This window comes from Oryza sativa, chromosome 12, assembly GCF_034140825.1.
Source record: "Oryza sativa Japonica Group chromosome 12, ASM3414082v1".
NCBI lineage: Eukaryota > Viridiplantae > Streptophyta > Magnoliopsida > Poales > Poaceae > Oryza > Oryza sativa.
In genome coordinates this window covers 10,196,759-10,213,240 of record NC_089046.1, presented here as the reverse complement: position 1 = coordinate 10,213,240, position 16,482 = coordinate 10,196,759, and the positions used below count along the sequence as shown (strand labels likewise).

At 44.1% G+C, this 16,482-nt stretch overlaps 2 protein-coding genes and 1 long non-coding RNA gene across 3 annotated transcripts; 2 read left to right on the top strand and 1 right to left on the bottom strand.

Moving 5' to 3' along the window:
* Positions 1-7,409: 7,409 nt before the first annotated feature.
* On the top strand, positions 7,410-8,732 carry LOC107279648 (uncharacterized). The gene is made up of 2 exons (XM_026022254.2): positions 7,410-7,871; positions 7,962-8,732. Exons 1-2 carry the CDS (start codon positions 7,560-7,562, stop codon positions 8,529-8,531), a joined length of 882 nt encoding a protein of 293 aa, XP_025878039.1. The 5' UTR covers positions 7,410-7,559; the 3' UTR covers positions 8,532-8,732.
* A 2,522-nt stretch (positions 8,733-11,254) lies between these two features.
* LOC9271488 (uncharacterized) lies at positions 11,255-12,213 on the bottom strand. The gene is made up of 3 exons (XM_066306251.1): positions 12,074-12,213; positions 11,744-11,938; positions 11,255-11,614 (listed from the first exon to the last, which is right to left on the bottom strand). The coding sequence occupies exons 2-3, from the start codon at positions 11,908-11,910 to the stop codon at positions 11,314-11,316; spliced, it is 468 nt and encodes a 155-aa protein (XP_066162348.1). The 5' UTR covers positions 11,911-11,938; positions 12,074-12,213; the 3' UTR covers positions 11,255-11,313.
* Positions 12,214-12,514: 301 nt separating this feature from the next.
* On the top strand, positions 12,515-15,983 carry LOC9268897 (uncharacterized). Its single transcript, XR_001541899.3, has 4 exons — positions 12,515-12,966; positions 13,630-13,858; positions 14,541-14,697; positions 15,673-15,983. It is a non-coding gene; the product is annotated as an uncharacterized lncRNA (long non-coding RNA).
* Positions 15,984-16,482: the final 499 nt, after the last annotated feature.

Below are 16,482 nucleotides of genomic sequence, written 5' to 3'. Positions count from 1 at the left end.
TCTTCTCCTCCTTGATTTAGAGACATTATTATGCCCTTCATTTTTCCATCTTGAAATGCCACAAACAGGAGAAGAATCAGCCTTATCATTAGCCCCTCTATATAAGATGCAATCATTCAAATAAGCATTGATCTTTGTGTAATCCAATCCAAGATCTTTCATAGTCTTCTTTGCATCACTATATGACTTAGGCACTTTATTGCTACTTGGAAATGCTTTGCATAACATGGAAAACAGAGCCTCCATTACATTTGCACTAAGATCATATAAGCACTTGATATTTAACGTGGAAGAAGACCTCCCAAATGGCGAGCTAGTGTGGGCGAGTATATATAAGCTGACCGGCTCATAGATGCCGGTTCTTGGTGAAAACCGACACCTATAATCCGCCCGGGCCCCACATCACCCAATAGGTGCCGGTTCTCACCAAGAATATAACACTGTTGTTGGTATTTCTTAGCGACATTACTAGAAATATTCATTCCAGCAATGGCGCCAGAAATGGTCCTGGTATATTTATGGTTACAGAATTAATCCGCAAGCGCACGGATATACCATTGTAGCATTTCACCAGGAAGTATTCCAAGGTATCGTATTTTTAATCCCAAGGGAAAATAATAAGAGTGAACTTTACTAATGCACTTTATACATATATTACTTATAATTGTTAGAGCCTAAACATGGGCTAAATATAATATAAGGGTAGAGTGATACGAAGCAAAGCTATTCCAACCTCATAACAAAATAATTCTAACTAAGTGGAATAGAAAGCACTCAATTCCTATACTTCTAGTATACACTCAAATCCTAACTTACATCTGCTAATATACAATCATGTGGCCAATACCCCCTAACAGTGTCCTCCTTGGTACTTCGAGAGACCACCCTGGGTTGCCGAGTTTCTTACGACAACCTGTCATGGCCATCCAACCGGGGCTAAATACAGAGGAGTACCCTCCCTAGGAATTTGTCTTAGGAATATATACTAACGTGGAGGAATACCCGTACTGAGCTGACACCATCAGCGGCCCACCTCTACTGTCCCGCAGCATATATGCCCAATTAATGATACTCAATAATCTAAGCACCACGCTTACATTATTAAATACTACTCAATACCCGCATGCCCGGCATAGAGTAACTGATAAATCATACATTAAACCCGCACCATTACACCTCTCTGGTAGTCTACCCACACAATTAACATAGAGCAGATATAAAGTAAGACTAGTACTTAAACTAAGTAAAGCACCAAAGATATATAATGAAGGATATTTCATTAATTCGGAGAGTATTACAGAAGAGATTACAAAAGCTGCTAGAGCCATACCAAAAACTCTTCCGAAGACTCCGAGGACATCTAAACACTATTCTATTCTACTCCACTTAGCACTATATTACTAATACTAAAATATGAACAGGAATTATCTTGCTTGAGTGTGTTTTGGAAGTGAAGTGAGCTCCTCCTTTTTATAGGGCCAGTATGACGGTTACTCCATGCGAAATGTCCATTTTACCCTCGTAACCGCCACCAGCAGCGGATCCTGGACGTCCACGTGTAGGGGGGGTGAGCCGATTTGCCCCTGGTTCGGCCGAACCAGGATTGGCTCCAACCGACCTCCCCTTCAGTATAATGGCTAACAGGTGGGTCCCATTGTCGGTTTTGACAGTTAAGGCGGTTTCCGGAAGGTTACACCTGACATGTGGGCCCTCCTTACCATTTGCTTGCTTAGCAGTGAGGTTTCTTCACTTTTCTCTTTATTTTGTTTGATAAATTCCTGCAACATGTTATTCTCCAAGTACAAGTGAAAATATATTATTTAGAAATAAACATGCATTGTAAGCATAGCTAATTCTCCATTATTTTAGTTATATTGACAGTCGGAATTTGTCGGTAATGACCGTCAACAACTGCACAGGGCCCCACATCACTCAAATAGGTGCCAGTTCTGGGTGAGAACCGGCACCTATTGTTCTGCACTGCACCAATCCACATAGGTGCCAGTTGTTTTGTTAGTGGCCTCGTTGGCGGAAGGGTCATATGTAAAACCGGCACCAATACTCATCACTCAGGGGAATTAGGCCGGAAACGGCTTATAGGTGCTGGTTTTTTTCCAAACCGGCACCTATAAGGTTGGTCCTTATGGAGGTTTTTGTAGTAGTGAACTCACAATAGATGAATGATGAATAAATCTAGCTTGTAGATAGTAAAAAAAATGACAGAGAAGACTTCTCTATGTAACTTTTTTCCAACACTTTTATGGTGCATTCAAAGGGACCGCACAGAGGACGAAGTTCCTATTTCTAAAATATTGTAGTGTGCAAAATTCGTCTATTCAGCTGACTAGCCTGATTAATCATTGGTCGTTAGAAAAACACCGCATAAAGGCTAATGGGTGCTCTAGTCTTCTAGTCAGTCAAAGCTAATCCTACTTGGGCCAAATTATGTTGGTCATAGGTGGTGACAAGGCAAATTGTTGGGCTACCTAGGAGATAAAGGAAGCTAAAGTTCGCTAGGAGATAGAAACTGGGCCTAGCTAGAACATTGATCCCATAAATTTTCCTTGGCCCAAAGGCAGCAAAACAGAGAAGATTAAGGCAACTAGGGTTCGCCTCAATCCCCCTAATCCCCTATCCTCCTCTTGCGAACGCCGCGCCGCCGCCCCTCTCTCCCTATGCTCTAATCGTTGCTCTAGCTCTCCGGCAAGTGCACCAAGACATCGGCCCGGCTCTCCCAGCTTGCCGCAGTTGATATTTCCTCACACTGGTCCCTTGCGCAGCCTTTGCAATTGGAATATCTTGAATTAAGGTATGACTTGAATCTCAAATCTGAAATATCAAAGTTTCATTCTTTCAATAGTTTTCATTCTTTCAATAGTTTCAATGTATACAAGCATGTCAAAAATAACTAATAGCAAAATTCAAGGTAAAAAATTATTGTTGGTTAAGTGTTGGAGGCACAGATTAGTTGCTACCAAATCAGTTTAGTTTCTGGCAAGTGGGTCAAGGGTTAGATACTAATTTGTGAATGAACACCAATTTAGCCAACAAGAAATTGAGGGAATCAACCATGCCTATAATCTATCTCTAAACACTTTCCACCCCACCATGTTGTGTATACCATTCACCCTTCCTCAAATTGGGACAACCAGTCTGTCATCGGGGAACTCATTATGGGTCGTATGTAAGTAATAACCATCACCCGCCCTCATTTCACAGCTGGTCTGCCATGGAATCAATTTTTATCCATTGGGTTTATAAGCAAGGTACTTGGTGCTCTTGGGTAATTTTACCTATGAATATTGCATATGTTAATTATTGTGTAATCATCTCATTGTAAGTTTGAAGAGTATTCATGGTTAGCTTTGCACTTTTTATAGAAATGTTTTATTCAACTAGCTATATAAAATGGTCCACTATTTTACACCAGTTTTAATATCCCAGTCCGTTCATAGTATGGTATAGCCCATGCGCAAATTCTAGTTCTGGTTTACACTCGTTAGCTCCAACTATTCATTTGGTGGGAACAGTCTCACATGCAAAGTTTAGATAGCATTGGGCCATCTAATATAGCTAGCTAGTTCATTCCAAACATAATACCTTCGTGTTAACCCTTTTATATACCTCCGTGTTAAACCTTTTACCCAAAGAAAGAATAAAAGTTGAAGTGGGATGCTATATGAATGTGGGACCGCTAGCTCAACTTACAGAGCTGGGCTAACATGGTTATTAGAGGCTGGAGTGTAACTCCAACATTTTACATTATATTTGCACCAGTCTTGGAGTATATATAAGTCAATTATTTTGGACAACTTTGGAATTAATGGGATTGCTAGAAATGGGAAAGAAATGTATTAAACATTTATATTAGTGTGCGATGTACATCATATAAAGCCGTCTGCAATATATGTGCACCAAAGTTTTCTAAACAATGTTGAAGGATGCATGTATGGTGTTAGAAATTAAACAATGTAATTCAATTAACCAATATTTGTTATGCACACAATAGTTAACATTTCGTATTAAGCACCACTTTAATTTTTTCATGTTCTCTGATAGTGTTTTTCACACACTGATACAGTATGGCTCCAAGAATATTAGAGAAGGCATTACATAGTGATATCCCAGATGACGTCATAAGATGCAACATTCTGCCACGGCTTCCATTCAAGTTGGCCACCCGTTTGAAGGTCATATCAAAGAAATACTATGGGATTCTCACCAACAACGCCACACTCTCTGCTAGGCAAGCAAGGCTCTGCCCACCGTGCCCTGCACTTATCCACATGGACCTCCCAGACAGACATTTGGGTGCATATACTAGCAAAGTTGAAGCCATTGATGTGCTATCATCAACGCCTGACATTGTTGGCATTCCCTCAGGCTTTGACTTTCTTGGTTGCTGCCTAGAAAATGGGATTCTAAGTCTCCTTGCCTCAACCAATGGGCTTGTCTGCATCCTCTATACTCCAACTAATTTTATCTCCCACTCACGGGCGCCCACCCTTTTCATAGCTAATCCAGCAATGCAAAAAGCCCAGTCAATCCCTGGTACAACTAAACACATCACAAGGTTTGATAAAGGCATCGGCCTTGCGTTCGACCCAGTGGATAATTTTCAGGAGAATACAGTAAGCAAGTTCGTGATAGTCAAGGCAGTTGGTGCTAGGACCATTGAGGATAACGGGACTAAGTTTTGCTTTGCCACCTTCTCCTCAAATACTGGCTGCTGGGCCATGTCTAGTACAACCGTTTATGTGGACACCAAAATTAACTGCAACAACAAGAAGGTGGCCTATGGAAGTGGAATCATGTACTGGGATTACCAAGAGATTGTGCTCTGGTTTGACATTGCCACAGATATGGCTGGCATCGTGAAGATGCCATGGATTCAACTAGGTGTCGAAGTGAAGGGACCTGTCCACCATGATATTGACACCTCTGCCAATGGAATGCTGGTATGCACTACAATTGATAAGGGTGGACTAATAGTGTATCATCTTGTTAGAGTAAACACCGACTTCAGTTGGGAGATCAAGCATGAGAGAAGATGGATTGACATGATGAAGGATAGCATTTCTGCATTTGGGTTCTGCCATTCAATGCAGTTGCGCTCAGGGTTGCAGCCAGAAAGGCTCACTGAGAGACGACTTGTACGGCCGATTGGCATAGTGGATGGGAGATTTGTTTATATTGGGGTGAGACAGGAATGGAAGACGAAGGTTAAGATTGTGTGCTATAACATGGTCACTGGCAAGACATATGACACCGGTAAGGAATTGGGCAACCGATATAGCAAGAATCCCTTCTACGTATACCGTAACAGCATGGCTAATATTCCACATATTGCGGTGCCAGTTCAAGGTAAAATTTGTGAAGGGCGTGCTGGTGGTTGCATATGTGCAATGTACACCGGGGAAGGTTAATTATGGGCTTTGCATTTAGTACAACGTGATAATCAACAACTTCAGGTTGACTTGCATAAAGAATTGTTGCTTTGAGTGTTTTCAGTTTATAAGATGTGGTTTGAGCATACAAATATGCATAAGTGGAATGAATGTTTACCTGTTATCCATGCATGTGTGAGTCCTTTATTACAGGAACTCCTTTAAATTTGCTACTAATGGATTTTGTTGTGAAGAAAGTTTTGATCCATTGATTTTGCATTAGAGAGGAATATATTGTATTAAGAGAAAATCCAGTAAAGGCTATTGACAACCATCGGATTCAAAGAAATACCATCAACAAGTGTAAGTTGCATGAAATACCATTGTACAAGCAACTTTGCCCAAAAATACCATCGCCGTTAGGGTTCCGTCCATCCCGTGCCATCACCGCATTGGCGCCGCTGCCCACATGCTGCAGCGCCTCCATCGGCGCAGCTGCCACGCCGTTGTTCGTGTCGTCCAAGAGAGAGCTCAAGTGCTCGACCAGAGGGTATGGCTGTGGTTGCTGCAGTGGGAGGAACAGAGGAAAAAAAAAAGGAGAAACGAAGAAAAGGAGAAGATGGAAAAAAATAACAGGAGAGAAAAGGAGATAAAAAAGAATTTTTTTGTGTGGGCCTCACTTGTCAGTTGGTGTAGGATTTGTCATGCTGCCACAAGGGCGGATCCACCAGATAGCTTTGTTAGGCTCTAGCCTACCCTCCGTTTTTGCAAAAAAATATCAACTGCATATGATTTCTGAGAAGAACATACATTTGAGAAGATGAACAGCCATAGACAGTTGGAGGAAGAAGAACAGAAGCGCTAGGGGAGGGATTGCTTTGGGAGAACCCAAAGCGGTACGCATAATAATGGCCCATTTGATCAATTGGCTTACTTTGGCACTTCAGGTGGCAGCCCACTAGTCACTTTAGTGCATAAACAGATTAAATCATTTGGAGGGCTTAAGAGCTAGGGTTGAATTGGAGACCGAGGGTTGTGGAACTTGTGGTCTGTCATCTGTGCGAGCTAAGACATAAGAGAATGCACTTTTTACTAGCAAGACATGGTACTCGATTTTATTTTTATATTTTGATCATGCATGTATTGAATTTGACTTGCACAATGGTATATACCTCATTTTAGTTTTACCAAGGCTTCGACTTTGAGCCCACCCTATATTTTTATGCTGGATTCGCCACTGATCATCCGTGTGGCATGCCATGTAGGATCCCGGAGGTGTCATGGTAGTCTCGGATGGATTAACACAATTTAACAAGTTTTAGGACCTGGATATGTATGTATTTTAAGAGTTTAGGAACCCAGATGATACATTTCCAAAAGTTTAGGGACCATCAATACACTTTACTCTATACCGTAAAACTCATTTGGCTAGTCCATTGGTTTGTTATCCTTGATTAACTCCTTGAGTGTTCGCAACTTTCAGAAAACTTTCAAAATACCAATATTGCTGAGCTGATTCAGAGTCACGAAAGATACGTAAATACATATACGGAGTCTAGATCCATATCAGTTGCACCAGCACCGTGAAAATGAGAAAATGATATTAGCCCTTTTCCAACCGAAACATTACTCACGAAAAAAAGGAGCGGTCTATTAGCACGTGATTAATTAAGTATTAGTTTTTTTTAAAAAAAAGATCAATATGATTTTTTTAAGCAACTTTCGTATAGAAGCTTTTTATAAAAAATACATTGTTTAGTAGTCTGAAAAAGGAAAAGTACGAATTACGCCCCCGAACTATCGCGGTCGTCTGAATTACCCCCTAAACTTGAAAACCAGTAATCGTTCACCCTGAACTTTCAATACCAGACAAATTACCCCCCTCGATTCAATCCAGAGCGGTTTTGTCCTACGTGGCGTACACGTGGCAATCCAGTCAACATTTTATTTATTAAAAAAATATGGGACCCACCTGTCATACTCCTCTTCCCCTCTTCCTCTCTCTCTTCTCTCTCTCACTCTTCCTCTTTCCCTCGCCGGTCCGGCAGCGGTAGGCGTTCGGCGTGCACGGCAGGCGTTCGGCGTCGTGGGACGCGGAGGCGGCGGCGGCGTTCCTCATGTCGCCCGCCACGTCGATCTGGGCATTCCTCTCGCTGGTTCCATGGCGCGCTGATGCTGGGGCTGGCCATCCCCAATAGGCCGCCGCTCGGCACGGCGCTCGGTGAGAAGATCGAGGCGATGGTGTCCGGCCTGATCCTGCCGCTCTACTACGCCATGACCGGGATCAGCACCGACGTGTGGCACATGCACTGGGGCTGCAGCTCGTCATGTTCCTCGCCTGGGTCGGGAAGCTCGTCGGCGTCATGGTGTCGCCGACCTTACTACCTTGAGATCCCCCTCCGCGACGCCGTCTCGCTCAGCCTCTTCATGAACTCTAAGGGCATCGTCGAGGTCATCACCTTCAACTTCTTCTTGACCAACAAGGTGAATTTAATGATCCCAATCGTGGCAAGATATTCGAATCGATTAATGGAGTCCTGCCTGTTGACGAGTGTGAGGTTGATTTCCTTGCAGCTCATCGGCAAGAACACGTTCAGCATCCTGATATGCTTGTCAGTGGCCATCACGGCGGTGTTGGTGCCGGTGGCCATCACGTTCAGAATCCTCGTCGTCGTCGCCTTGTTGTCTCAGGGTCCTCCGCCGCCGGCGCTTGTTACCGCGTCCGCCCCTAGGCCCGCCTGGGGGTCCTCCACCGCCGGCGCCCGCCGCCGCGTCGCCTGCGGTAGCCGCCAGCGCCCTCCACCGCGTCGCCGCCAAGGCCCGTCTCCGGTAGCCACTAGTCAGCCGCCAGATTCGGCGGTCGGGGAGGGGAGGAGACCGCGCGCCTACGACGAGGAGGAGGAGCCCGCGGTGGCGGCGGTGTCCCACCGCGCGTCCCCGCGCGCCACCGCCGAGGAGGAGCACACCGCCCACCGCGTGTCCCCGCTCGCCCGGTCGGCCTCCGCCTCCGTCGCCGGCCACCGTCGTCCTCGGGCCCCCTCCGCCACCCACAACTGGCTCCGCCCCCGCGCGTCGCCGTCCTCACCTCACCGCCGCCATGCTCCTCCGCCGCCTCCGCCTCCACGCCGATGTCCTGAGCACTGACGTCCGCGCCGCCGTCTGCGCCGCCCACGCCGACCACCGGTCCCTGCTCTGTCCTCGCCGACTGCCCGCGCCCACCTCCCGTCCTCGCCGTGCACACTGCACGAGAGAGAAAAGAGCGAGAGAGAGAATAGAGAGAGAGGAAGAAAGTATGACAGGTGGGTCCCACGTTTTTTATTAAATAAAATGCTGACTGGATTGTCACGTGTGCGTCACGTTGGACAAAACCGCTCTGGATTGGGTCGAGGGGGGTAATTTATCTGGTATTGAAAGTTCAGGGTGAACGATGACTAGATTTCAGGTTTATGGGGGTAATTCGAACGACCGCGATAGTTCGGGGGCGTAATTCGTACTTTTTCCTTTGAAAAATATACACACGGAAAACGAGAGCGAAGAGTTGGGAAAACAGAGTACCGAACACACCCAGGAGAGAACCCAATCAGTTTAAGATCTAACATGTGTATCTCACCTAATTCTTCTTTTTTCAACCGGGAATATGACATTACTCTTGATGGGGACTTTGTGAAAAGCATATCACCATATATGTACTGAGATATAACTCAGTTAAAGATCGATAAAAGAAATTCCATCGGCTTAACATGCCCAATTGAGTACAATCTTCTTAGATATAATTGGTTGACAAATCAACCAGTGGATGTACATGAAATTATTTTCCATATCCTTCGACCACTTAAGAGACAAATGAAGAACAAAAGTCAACTAAGCTAGTAGCCATGGACCTGAAACCAGAGGAGACAAAAGAGAACGGGAAACTACTGTAACAATAAAATGTGTTACACTACAATGGTCACCCACAACTCAATCAGGTGGCAACCCTCGTCTGTGTCGGGTATGACACCCGTCACAACATAAAGGTCACTGACGTGAGAAGTCATCATACGGCCGTCACAGATGAAGTTATTTTTGTCGGGTCTAACCTAAAGCCCTTCACCTATAAGTTTGACCCAGACGATCAGAGAAACAAGAACCTGTCACGGATGACCTAATCTCAGTCGGGCCCAATTAACACCTGTCACATATGACTACAATTTCAATCGGGCCTAAACTAAAGCCCGTAACAGATGACTCAACTCGGCTTTAACTTAAGCCCGCCACGGATGATGTCATCCTCATCGGGCTTAAGTTAAAGCCCGTCACCAATGAGTATTTCCCTGAAAAAAAATAAATTATGTTTTTTGGCTAGCCATGCCTGCTGCAAAATGACAGAAACATGTATATTTCACAATATCCTAGCATCCCCAGCACCCCATTCATATACAATAATTCACATATACATATGCCATTCACATATTTCATACATCTAATATTCATATATTTCATACATCCATTATTCACATATTTCACAATAACATCTTCAAGTGCTAAGCATCAAAACCTACAAAACCGAGTTGTAAACTGGAATAAATTTATATTTAGCATCGCAAGTATATACATAAACATAACAAATATATACATAAATATATACATCAGTGTTACGTAATCACATGTCTTGGACATTAATTTTAAAATGTTCAACGATGTTCATCATTTAACCCTAAGCCCGTAGTCTAAACATTCCTTTGGGGTGAATTATTTCACGGACGATGAAGCCGGCTATCTCCTCTCTCAAATCTCCTCGAAGCTGCTAGCCAGAGACTTGATTTTTTCCCTACATGTAAATACTTCGAAATTAGTCTCTCTCTCTCTCTCTCAATATATATATATATATATATATATATATATATATATATATATATATATATATATATATATACACGGTGGCGCTACACAGCGCTTGTGTAGCGCTACGAAGGAAGTAGCGCGCCTCTCAGCGCTCGCCTTCCTGGTTTTTAGTTTTTTCTGGGTCCATCTCCGGATTTCTCGCTTTTCTCATGTAGCGCATCCTCCTGGACCGCTTTTACTGCTACCACCACGTGCAAAGGCTTTTTCCATCCCATTTGTCCCGAGTTAAAAAATTACTCGTCTGGTCATGTGAACGCTTAATGAGTAAAAAAATTGTACGGCAAGTAAAAAAATCACTGGATCATCTCTCCTCTAATTTGCCTGTACACCACTCCTAGTGAAGGCTGAGTAAAATAATTACTGCCTCATGTTATAAGTTAAAATATTACTCTGGGCCTTACTTGACATGAGGTTGATAATTTTACTTTCATTTAATAATAAAATAGAGTTTCTGAACGTGTACAGTTAAAAATTAACTTGTACGGTGCGTGAGAATTGTTTTGATCGTCGGATTTAATAGGTAAAAAATAACTTACGGGTTGGAAACATCTTTCGTGCTGTGTGAAATAAATAGTTAAATTTTGACTGTTATTTGAAAAACTAAGTGCGGATCTAGCGGTTCCAACCCCAGATGACTTTGTAGTTATAAAAATACTCGGCATGTGTAGTTAAAAAATGACTTTTGTTTTGAAGCAGATAAAAACGTGATCGCAGGGAGAATTGAATCGCAGTTAAAGTGCCGGAAAGAAAGGAATTATTCCATCCGGTAATATCTCTTGACATGAACTGATGGCAGATCCGGAAAAAATGGGGGTGAACGTTTTTTTCGTCGTGGTTTAAAGAAAAAGGGAAGATGGTTGCATAGTTTTAGCGTTGTAGTGGTGAGTACCAATCCTCGCTTGCCAGTGAGTTCTTCGTGCTGTTCGACATGGCCTAGCCGGAGCTCACCACGTGCAATCATGGCAACGACGTAGACGAAAATGTGTGCATCAAGCGAGATCGCTGCTGGTATATAGTAAAAAAAAGGTACAGTAATTTTTTATCACAACATAAATGTGCTACTAGTAGTAAAAAATTTACAGGGCAGCTGTTGGTCCATCCATATAGTGCATAAAAAAACTAAACGGCAGCTATTGCTAGCATTTTGACTCCTGCCGATGTCTTGCTTGTCACTGCTATGAGGCAGCCAGGCAGGAGGTATCGACAACGGCGCGAAGTTCAGTGAAGGCCAAATGTTAGTCTCAAGGTCGACGGCGATGAGCCGCTGCACACAGTTGCGACTTGCGACACCATATGACTCCATGAGCTTCCCCGAGGACGGGAACAGTGCCGGCCGGCCGAACCTGGCACACGTACGTAATGAATCACACGGAAGAAATCCAGCAATTCCAGGAATAAGCATCACTGCATCAGTACAAATTTGAAACTCAACGCCTAGGAACCAATTGGAGCTACATCTAGCGCCATCATACATGGACGAAGGGGATGCTGCAGCTGTGTCGAAGGCCTCCATCCCCATCAACGAAGACCTGAGAGGCGCGGCCCGTGCCGGTCGCCGGGCCTGCAGTCCGTCGCTGCCGCCCGCCGAACGCGATCGATCGTGACCTTCCCCACCCCGGAGGAAGGGACACTGCAGCATTGTTTGCAGAAGTGCACAACCTACTAACCTATCAAACCAAATATCATCAGGAGTGCTGCCTTACATGACGAATTGAGAGCTAAAAATTCAAGAACTAAAAATAGATCAAATACAGCCAAAAAAAATAAAGATTTACTCTAAAGACCAAAGAACACAAATGCACCAGAGAAGACCGTGTTCCAGCTGCAGATCCCATCTGGTCTAGTCTGTCTTCCTTGCATGAGGCGCTACCAATCCTTCCGATCCGGTAGCCCTGCATCTCTTCAACATCTTCATCGTCGTCGGTGGCCACCGCCATCAAGCCCTCGCTGGCAAGCACGCGGTGAAGGGGGCGTCGTCCTTTCCTCTGCTGGAATCACGATTGAGATTGCCGTGCTATAGATCCGAAAAGAATGGAGTGATTGATGCTGGAAGGAATGGTTGGATAGAATCTACCCTATAGTTGAATAAATGTTTTACTCATTCATCATTTATCATATCACACATCTAACGGTCCAAAACCTTTTGAAGAATGACGATCCAACGTACCAGATGCGCCCACACCCCCCTCTCTCTCTCGCGCTCGCAGCTCGCCGCAATCATCGCGCGCTCCTCATCCCCTCCCGCACCCACGCCGCGCCTCCTCCTCATCCCCTCCCACACCCCCCGCCCTCTCTCTCTCTCGATCGCCGCAATCGCCGCGCCTCCTCCGCAGAAATCGCCGCGCCTCCCCGTCACGGCGCCGCGCCTCCCCTCCGCGCCGTCTCCGCCCTCCGCCTCCTCCGCATCGCCGCGTCTCCCCTCCGCGCCTTCTCCGCCCTCCGCCTCCTCCGCATCGCCGCGCCTCCCCTCCGCGCCGATCCGGTCTCCGCCCTCCGCCTCCTCCGCATCGCCGTCATCTGCCGGTCGGAGCCGCGCGCGATCGACGCGCCTCCTCTGCATCGCCGCGAGTGCGCGTCAGGCGCCTCCCCGCCGCATCGCCGTGCCTCCTCCGCATCCCTCCCCTACGCGCATCCTCCACCCTGGTCCCTCGCCTCCGCCTGCGAGGAGGAACGCTTCGCCGGGCGCCTCTCCTCGGTATATGCAGTAGGAAATCCTTGCAATCGTCGCTACATAGGGCTTCTATTGTGAATTCAGATTTTAATTCCCTCCTGCTAAATTCCATTCTTGCATTCATGGCTGGCCGGGTTCTTCATCTATTGACGAAAATACAGCTATATTTGTTCTAAGCAATTTCTGGTGTTATATTAGTCCAGTGGGAAATAATGTGCCTTTTATATCTTACATTTAGCTGATTAGATTCTGTGCATTTGCAAGTATTCGGTAAAAAGGTTGCGGTGTCACAGGTCGGGTATTTTATTTCACACAGTGCACAACTAATAGTTCACGCGGGGGGATTTATCTTTTTTACCACAGCTTTTTATTTGGGCATTGCATAGAAAGAATAGGTGCTTAGCTTGGTTCTTAATAACTGCTCTGATCTGAGAGTTAGGTTGATTTAGTATAAACTGCACATATGATTTTGACTGCTCATTCAAATCAAAATACCCATGTCACTTGAAACATAAATCTACATGGATTACTGATGTTTGTTCATGTACTTCTAAGCCTTTTATTTTCTCTATCATCAGATTTTTTTTGTTAGCTATAGTTCTATATTTATTTTTTGTTTGTTAGGAGGAGTTCAAGGAAATACAAAAATAGATGAACATGGAAACACTGTTTGTGTGGGCATTTCAGCCTTTTGCAGAGTATTTTAAAGACAAATGGTGTAGCTCGCCAGGGACTGCATTTGCGTCACTCGTCCGCGCCGCCATAACTGCATCGACAAGCCTCGCCGATCTGCGACGCCATAACTGCATCGACAAGCCTCGCCGATCTGCGACGCCATAACTGCATCGACAAGCCTCGCCGATCTGCATCGACGCACTGCCACCGCATCCACCTCGAGCGTCAACGCCGCCAAGAGGTACAAAAACCCTGCTCCACCACCCCTCCAGCTTCTACCTGATCCCCATCCCTAATATGACCATAAATGTGATGTCCTATGAAGCATCAAGCATGTATGTCTTCTCTCTTTTATTTCACTTCTCATTGAGGATTAGCTCGGCGGCGCTGATTTTTACTTCCAATTGAGTATATAGCTGGTCCATTTACTAAACAAGGCATAAAAACATCCATATACCTTCAAGCCATAATCTGTATTTTTAGTGGTTCTAACCACATATTGCATAATATAATGTGCTGCGGTGATGCTGAGCCTTGAAAGATACGTACTTAGATATGAGAATTTAGGGGGTTTTGGTGAACTGACTTGTAGTTCTCGGTGTGGGAAATCATTTGTGTGTCGGTGAAGTCATGCTCATAATGACATACAGCTCACCTGCTAATTTTGGTAAAATAAACTGCATGGTGTTGATATTTTTGAAGTTCAGGCTAATAAATTTCATGATGATATGCTCCACTTAAAAACAGTTTTAAGGCAAATGCTCTAATTATATTAGAAAACGGTTTTAACTCCTGCCATACAATTTCTACTATCCTTTTTAATGCTTTCTTGATTTTTTGGTGTGTGTCGGTTCCTGGATCGGTGATTTAATGGTTTCAGTTTATATTCACTATATATTCAAGTGATTTTGTAACATGAGCAGGTAAAATCCCCTCGACAAGCTGCTTCAGCGACCGGTATCCTCGGTCTCCGCCTCAACCGCCGCCGCCGCCACCACCGGATCCCTGCATCGTCGATTCTACTGCACACCTGCGAGCATAGCAGTGGATGTGAGGGTGTCGTGGTCCTGCTACAACCCTGTGAGCATCCACATCTCAGTTCTCATTCATCTCTCTCTGTCTCTATCCCACTTTTCTCTCATATTTGCTTGCATAAACCCTTAGCTTCTCTTCTAGATCTGGATGGATATATTATCTTATTTTGTTTGTTTGCTAGGGTTAAATATGATTCAATTCAACACGAAACATATGCCATATTTCACTGAACAACAAGCCCATTCACTCAATTACACATCAGGTCCTTGTAGCATAAAATGAACACAATAGTACAATATTCCTTGCTGCTCATTATTTCTTTGGCATGCCGTCTCTCAATGTTCGAACTGATATGATGAGCATGTTAATTTGGCCTTGATATGTCAGTTACCGGTTTCATGGCCATTGTTCCACACGTCAAATACTCAAAAGTAGATGAAACTGAACTGCAGGAGTTCAGGCATTTTATCTTTTGCTAGGGTTAAATATGATTCAATTCAACACGAAACAGAGGCCATGTTTCACTGAACAACAAGCCCATTCACTCAATATCAAATCACTGTCACAATTTACAATTTCTGACTTCAGATACTGTGAATCATGCTTCAAATATATGTAATAATTAAACCAGTATGTCAAGCTTATTATTATCTTCATAGATGGTTTTTAGTATGCTCTTGCCTTGCTAACGTAGGTCGACTTTCTTGTACTGATGGGTTCCTATTGGTTATTGACTATTAAAATAAATTCTAACATTATAAACTGATTTGTATAATATACGTCACTGGATCTGGTTATTCCTATATGCAAATGCACAACTTCAACTAGAAGCAGCTGTGTTTACGTTAATGGTACTGACTGATGGTTATATATGAACTTGTCTGAAGTTATTTATGAACCGTTCTGAACTTTGCATGCTTCCTCAGATGTCTGACTTCTTTGTAATGCACTTTTATTTTTCTGTAATAATGCTTGGGATTACGACTCAGATAGAGTGCTAACTGTTTTCCACATGTGCAGAACAAGTGAAACTAGCCGTTGGAGTGCTTCTTTAAGTAGACAAGGCATAATGGAGAATATGGGTGAGACATTAATTTGTTTTTTCTCAAATTTGCTAACTGACTAAGATGGAATACTGGATAACATAATCATCCCGTGTGAATATCTCCAAAGAACTGGATAAGGGCTCATTCAGATGTATATGTCATTGGTTGTTCAACACATTAATTATGCATTGATGACTGATTGGTGATGATTGTACCTTATGCGCATCACGCTGACAAGTAACTTGAGATGTTTATATTTGCATGGGAGACAACTTGTGTATGTCATATCTTTGTTTGACCCTGCACACGATTTCATAATCGCTTTATTGTACTGGGCATTTTCGCCATAATACATGCTTAAAACATTGCAATGTATGGTTATGGCACTATTATAAAAGCCATGATTAACCACTAATGTAAAAATACGTATATTAGGTGTTGACGCAACGAACCCACAAACTGAAGAGCGTATTGCATTCCGGGATATCACCAACAGATTGGATGTATTGCAAACGACACCTATAACACCTTCTGATGAGGTATTACGTAAGCGGGAAGCACATAACCGAAGCCAACGTGAATACCGTGCAAGGAAAAAGGCTGCAGCAAATACCCCGTGTTCTGCAACACTGCGGCAACCAACTACTGCTTCTCTTTCTAAGGAATTTGAAATTGTCAATGCCCAGCTGGCTGAAGCTACCAATGATGCCAGAGAGGAAAGGAACCGTAAGCAACGTGAATATCGCCAAAAGAAGAAGGTTGGGTCAACTAATCTTGATGGTAG

Bases quoted from the DNA above. Each gene is read 5' to 3' on its own strand.
- LOC9271488 (XM_066306251.1), bottom strand. From the start codon at position 11,910: ATGCTGCAGTGTCCCTTCCTCCGGGGTGGGGAAGGTCACGATCGATCG. The intron at 11,615-11,743 runs GTATGATGGCGC...TACGTGTGCCAG, and splicing joins GCAGCATCCCCTTCGTCCAT to GTTCGGCCGGCCGGCACTGT.
- LOC107279648 (XM_026022254.2), top strand. From the start codon at position 7,560: ATGCTGGGGCTGGCCATCCCCAATAGGCCGCCGCTCGGCACGGCGCTC. The intron at 7,872-7,961 runs GTGAATTTAATG...ATTTCCTTGCAG, and splicing joins ACTTCTTCTTGACCAACAAG to CTCATCGGCAAGAACACGTT.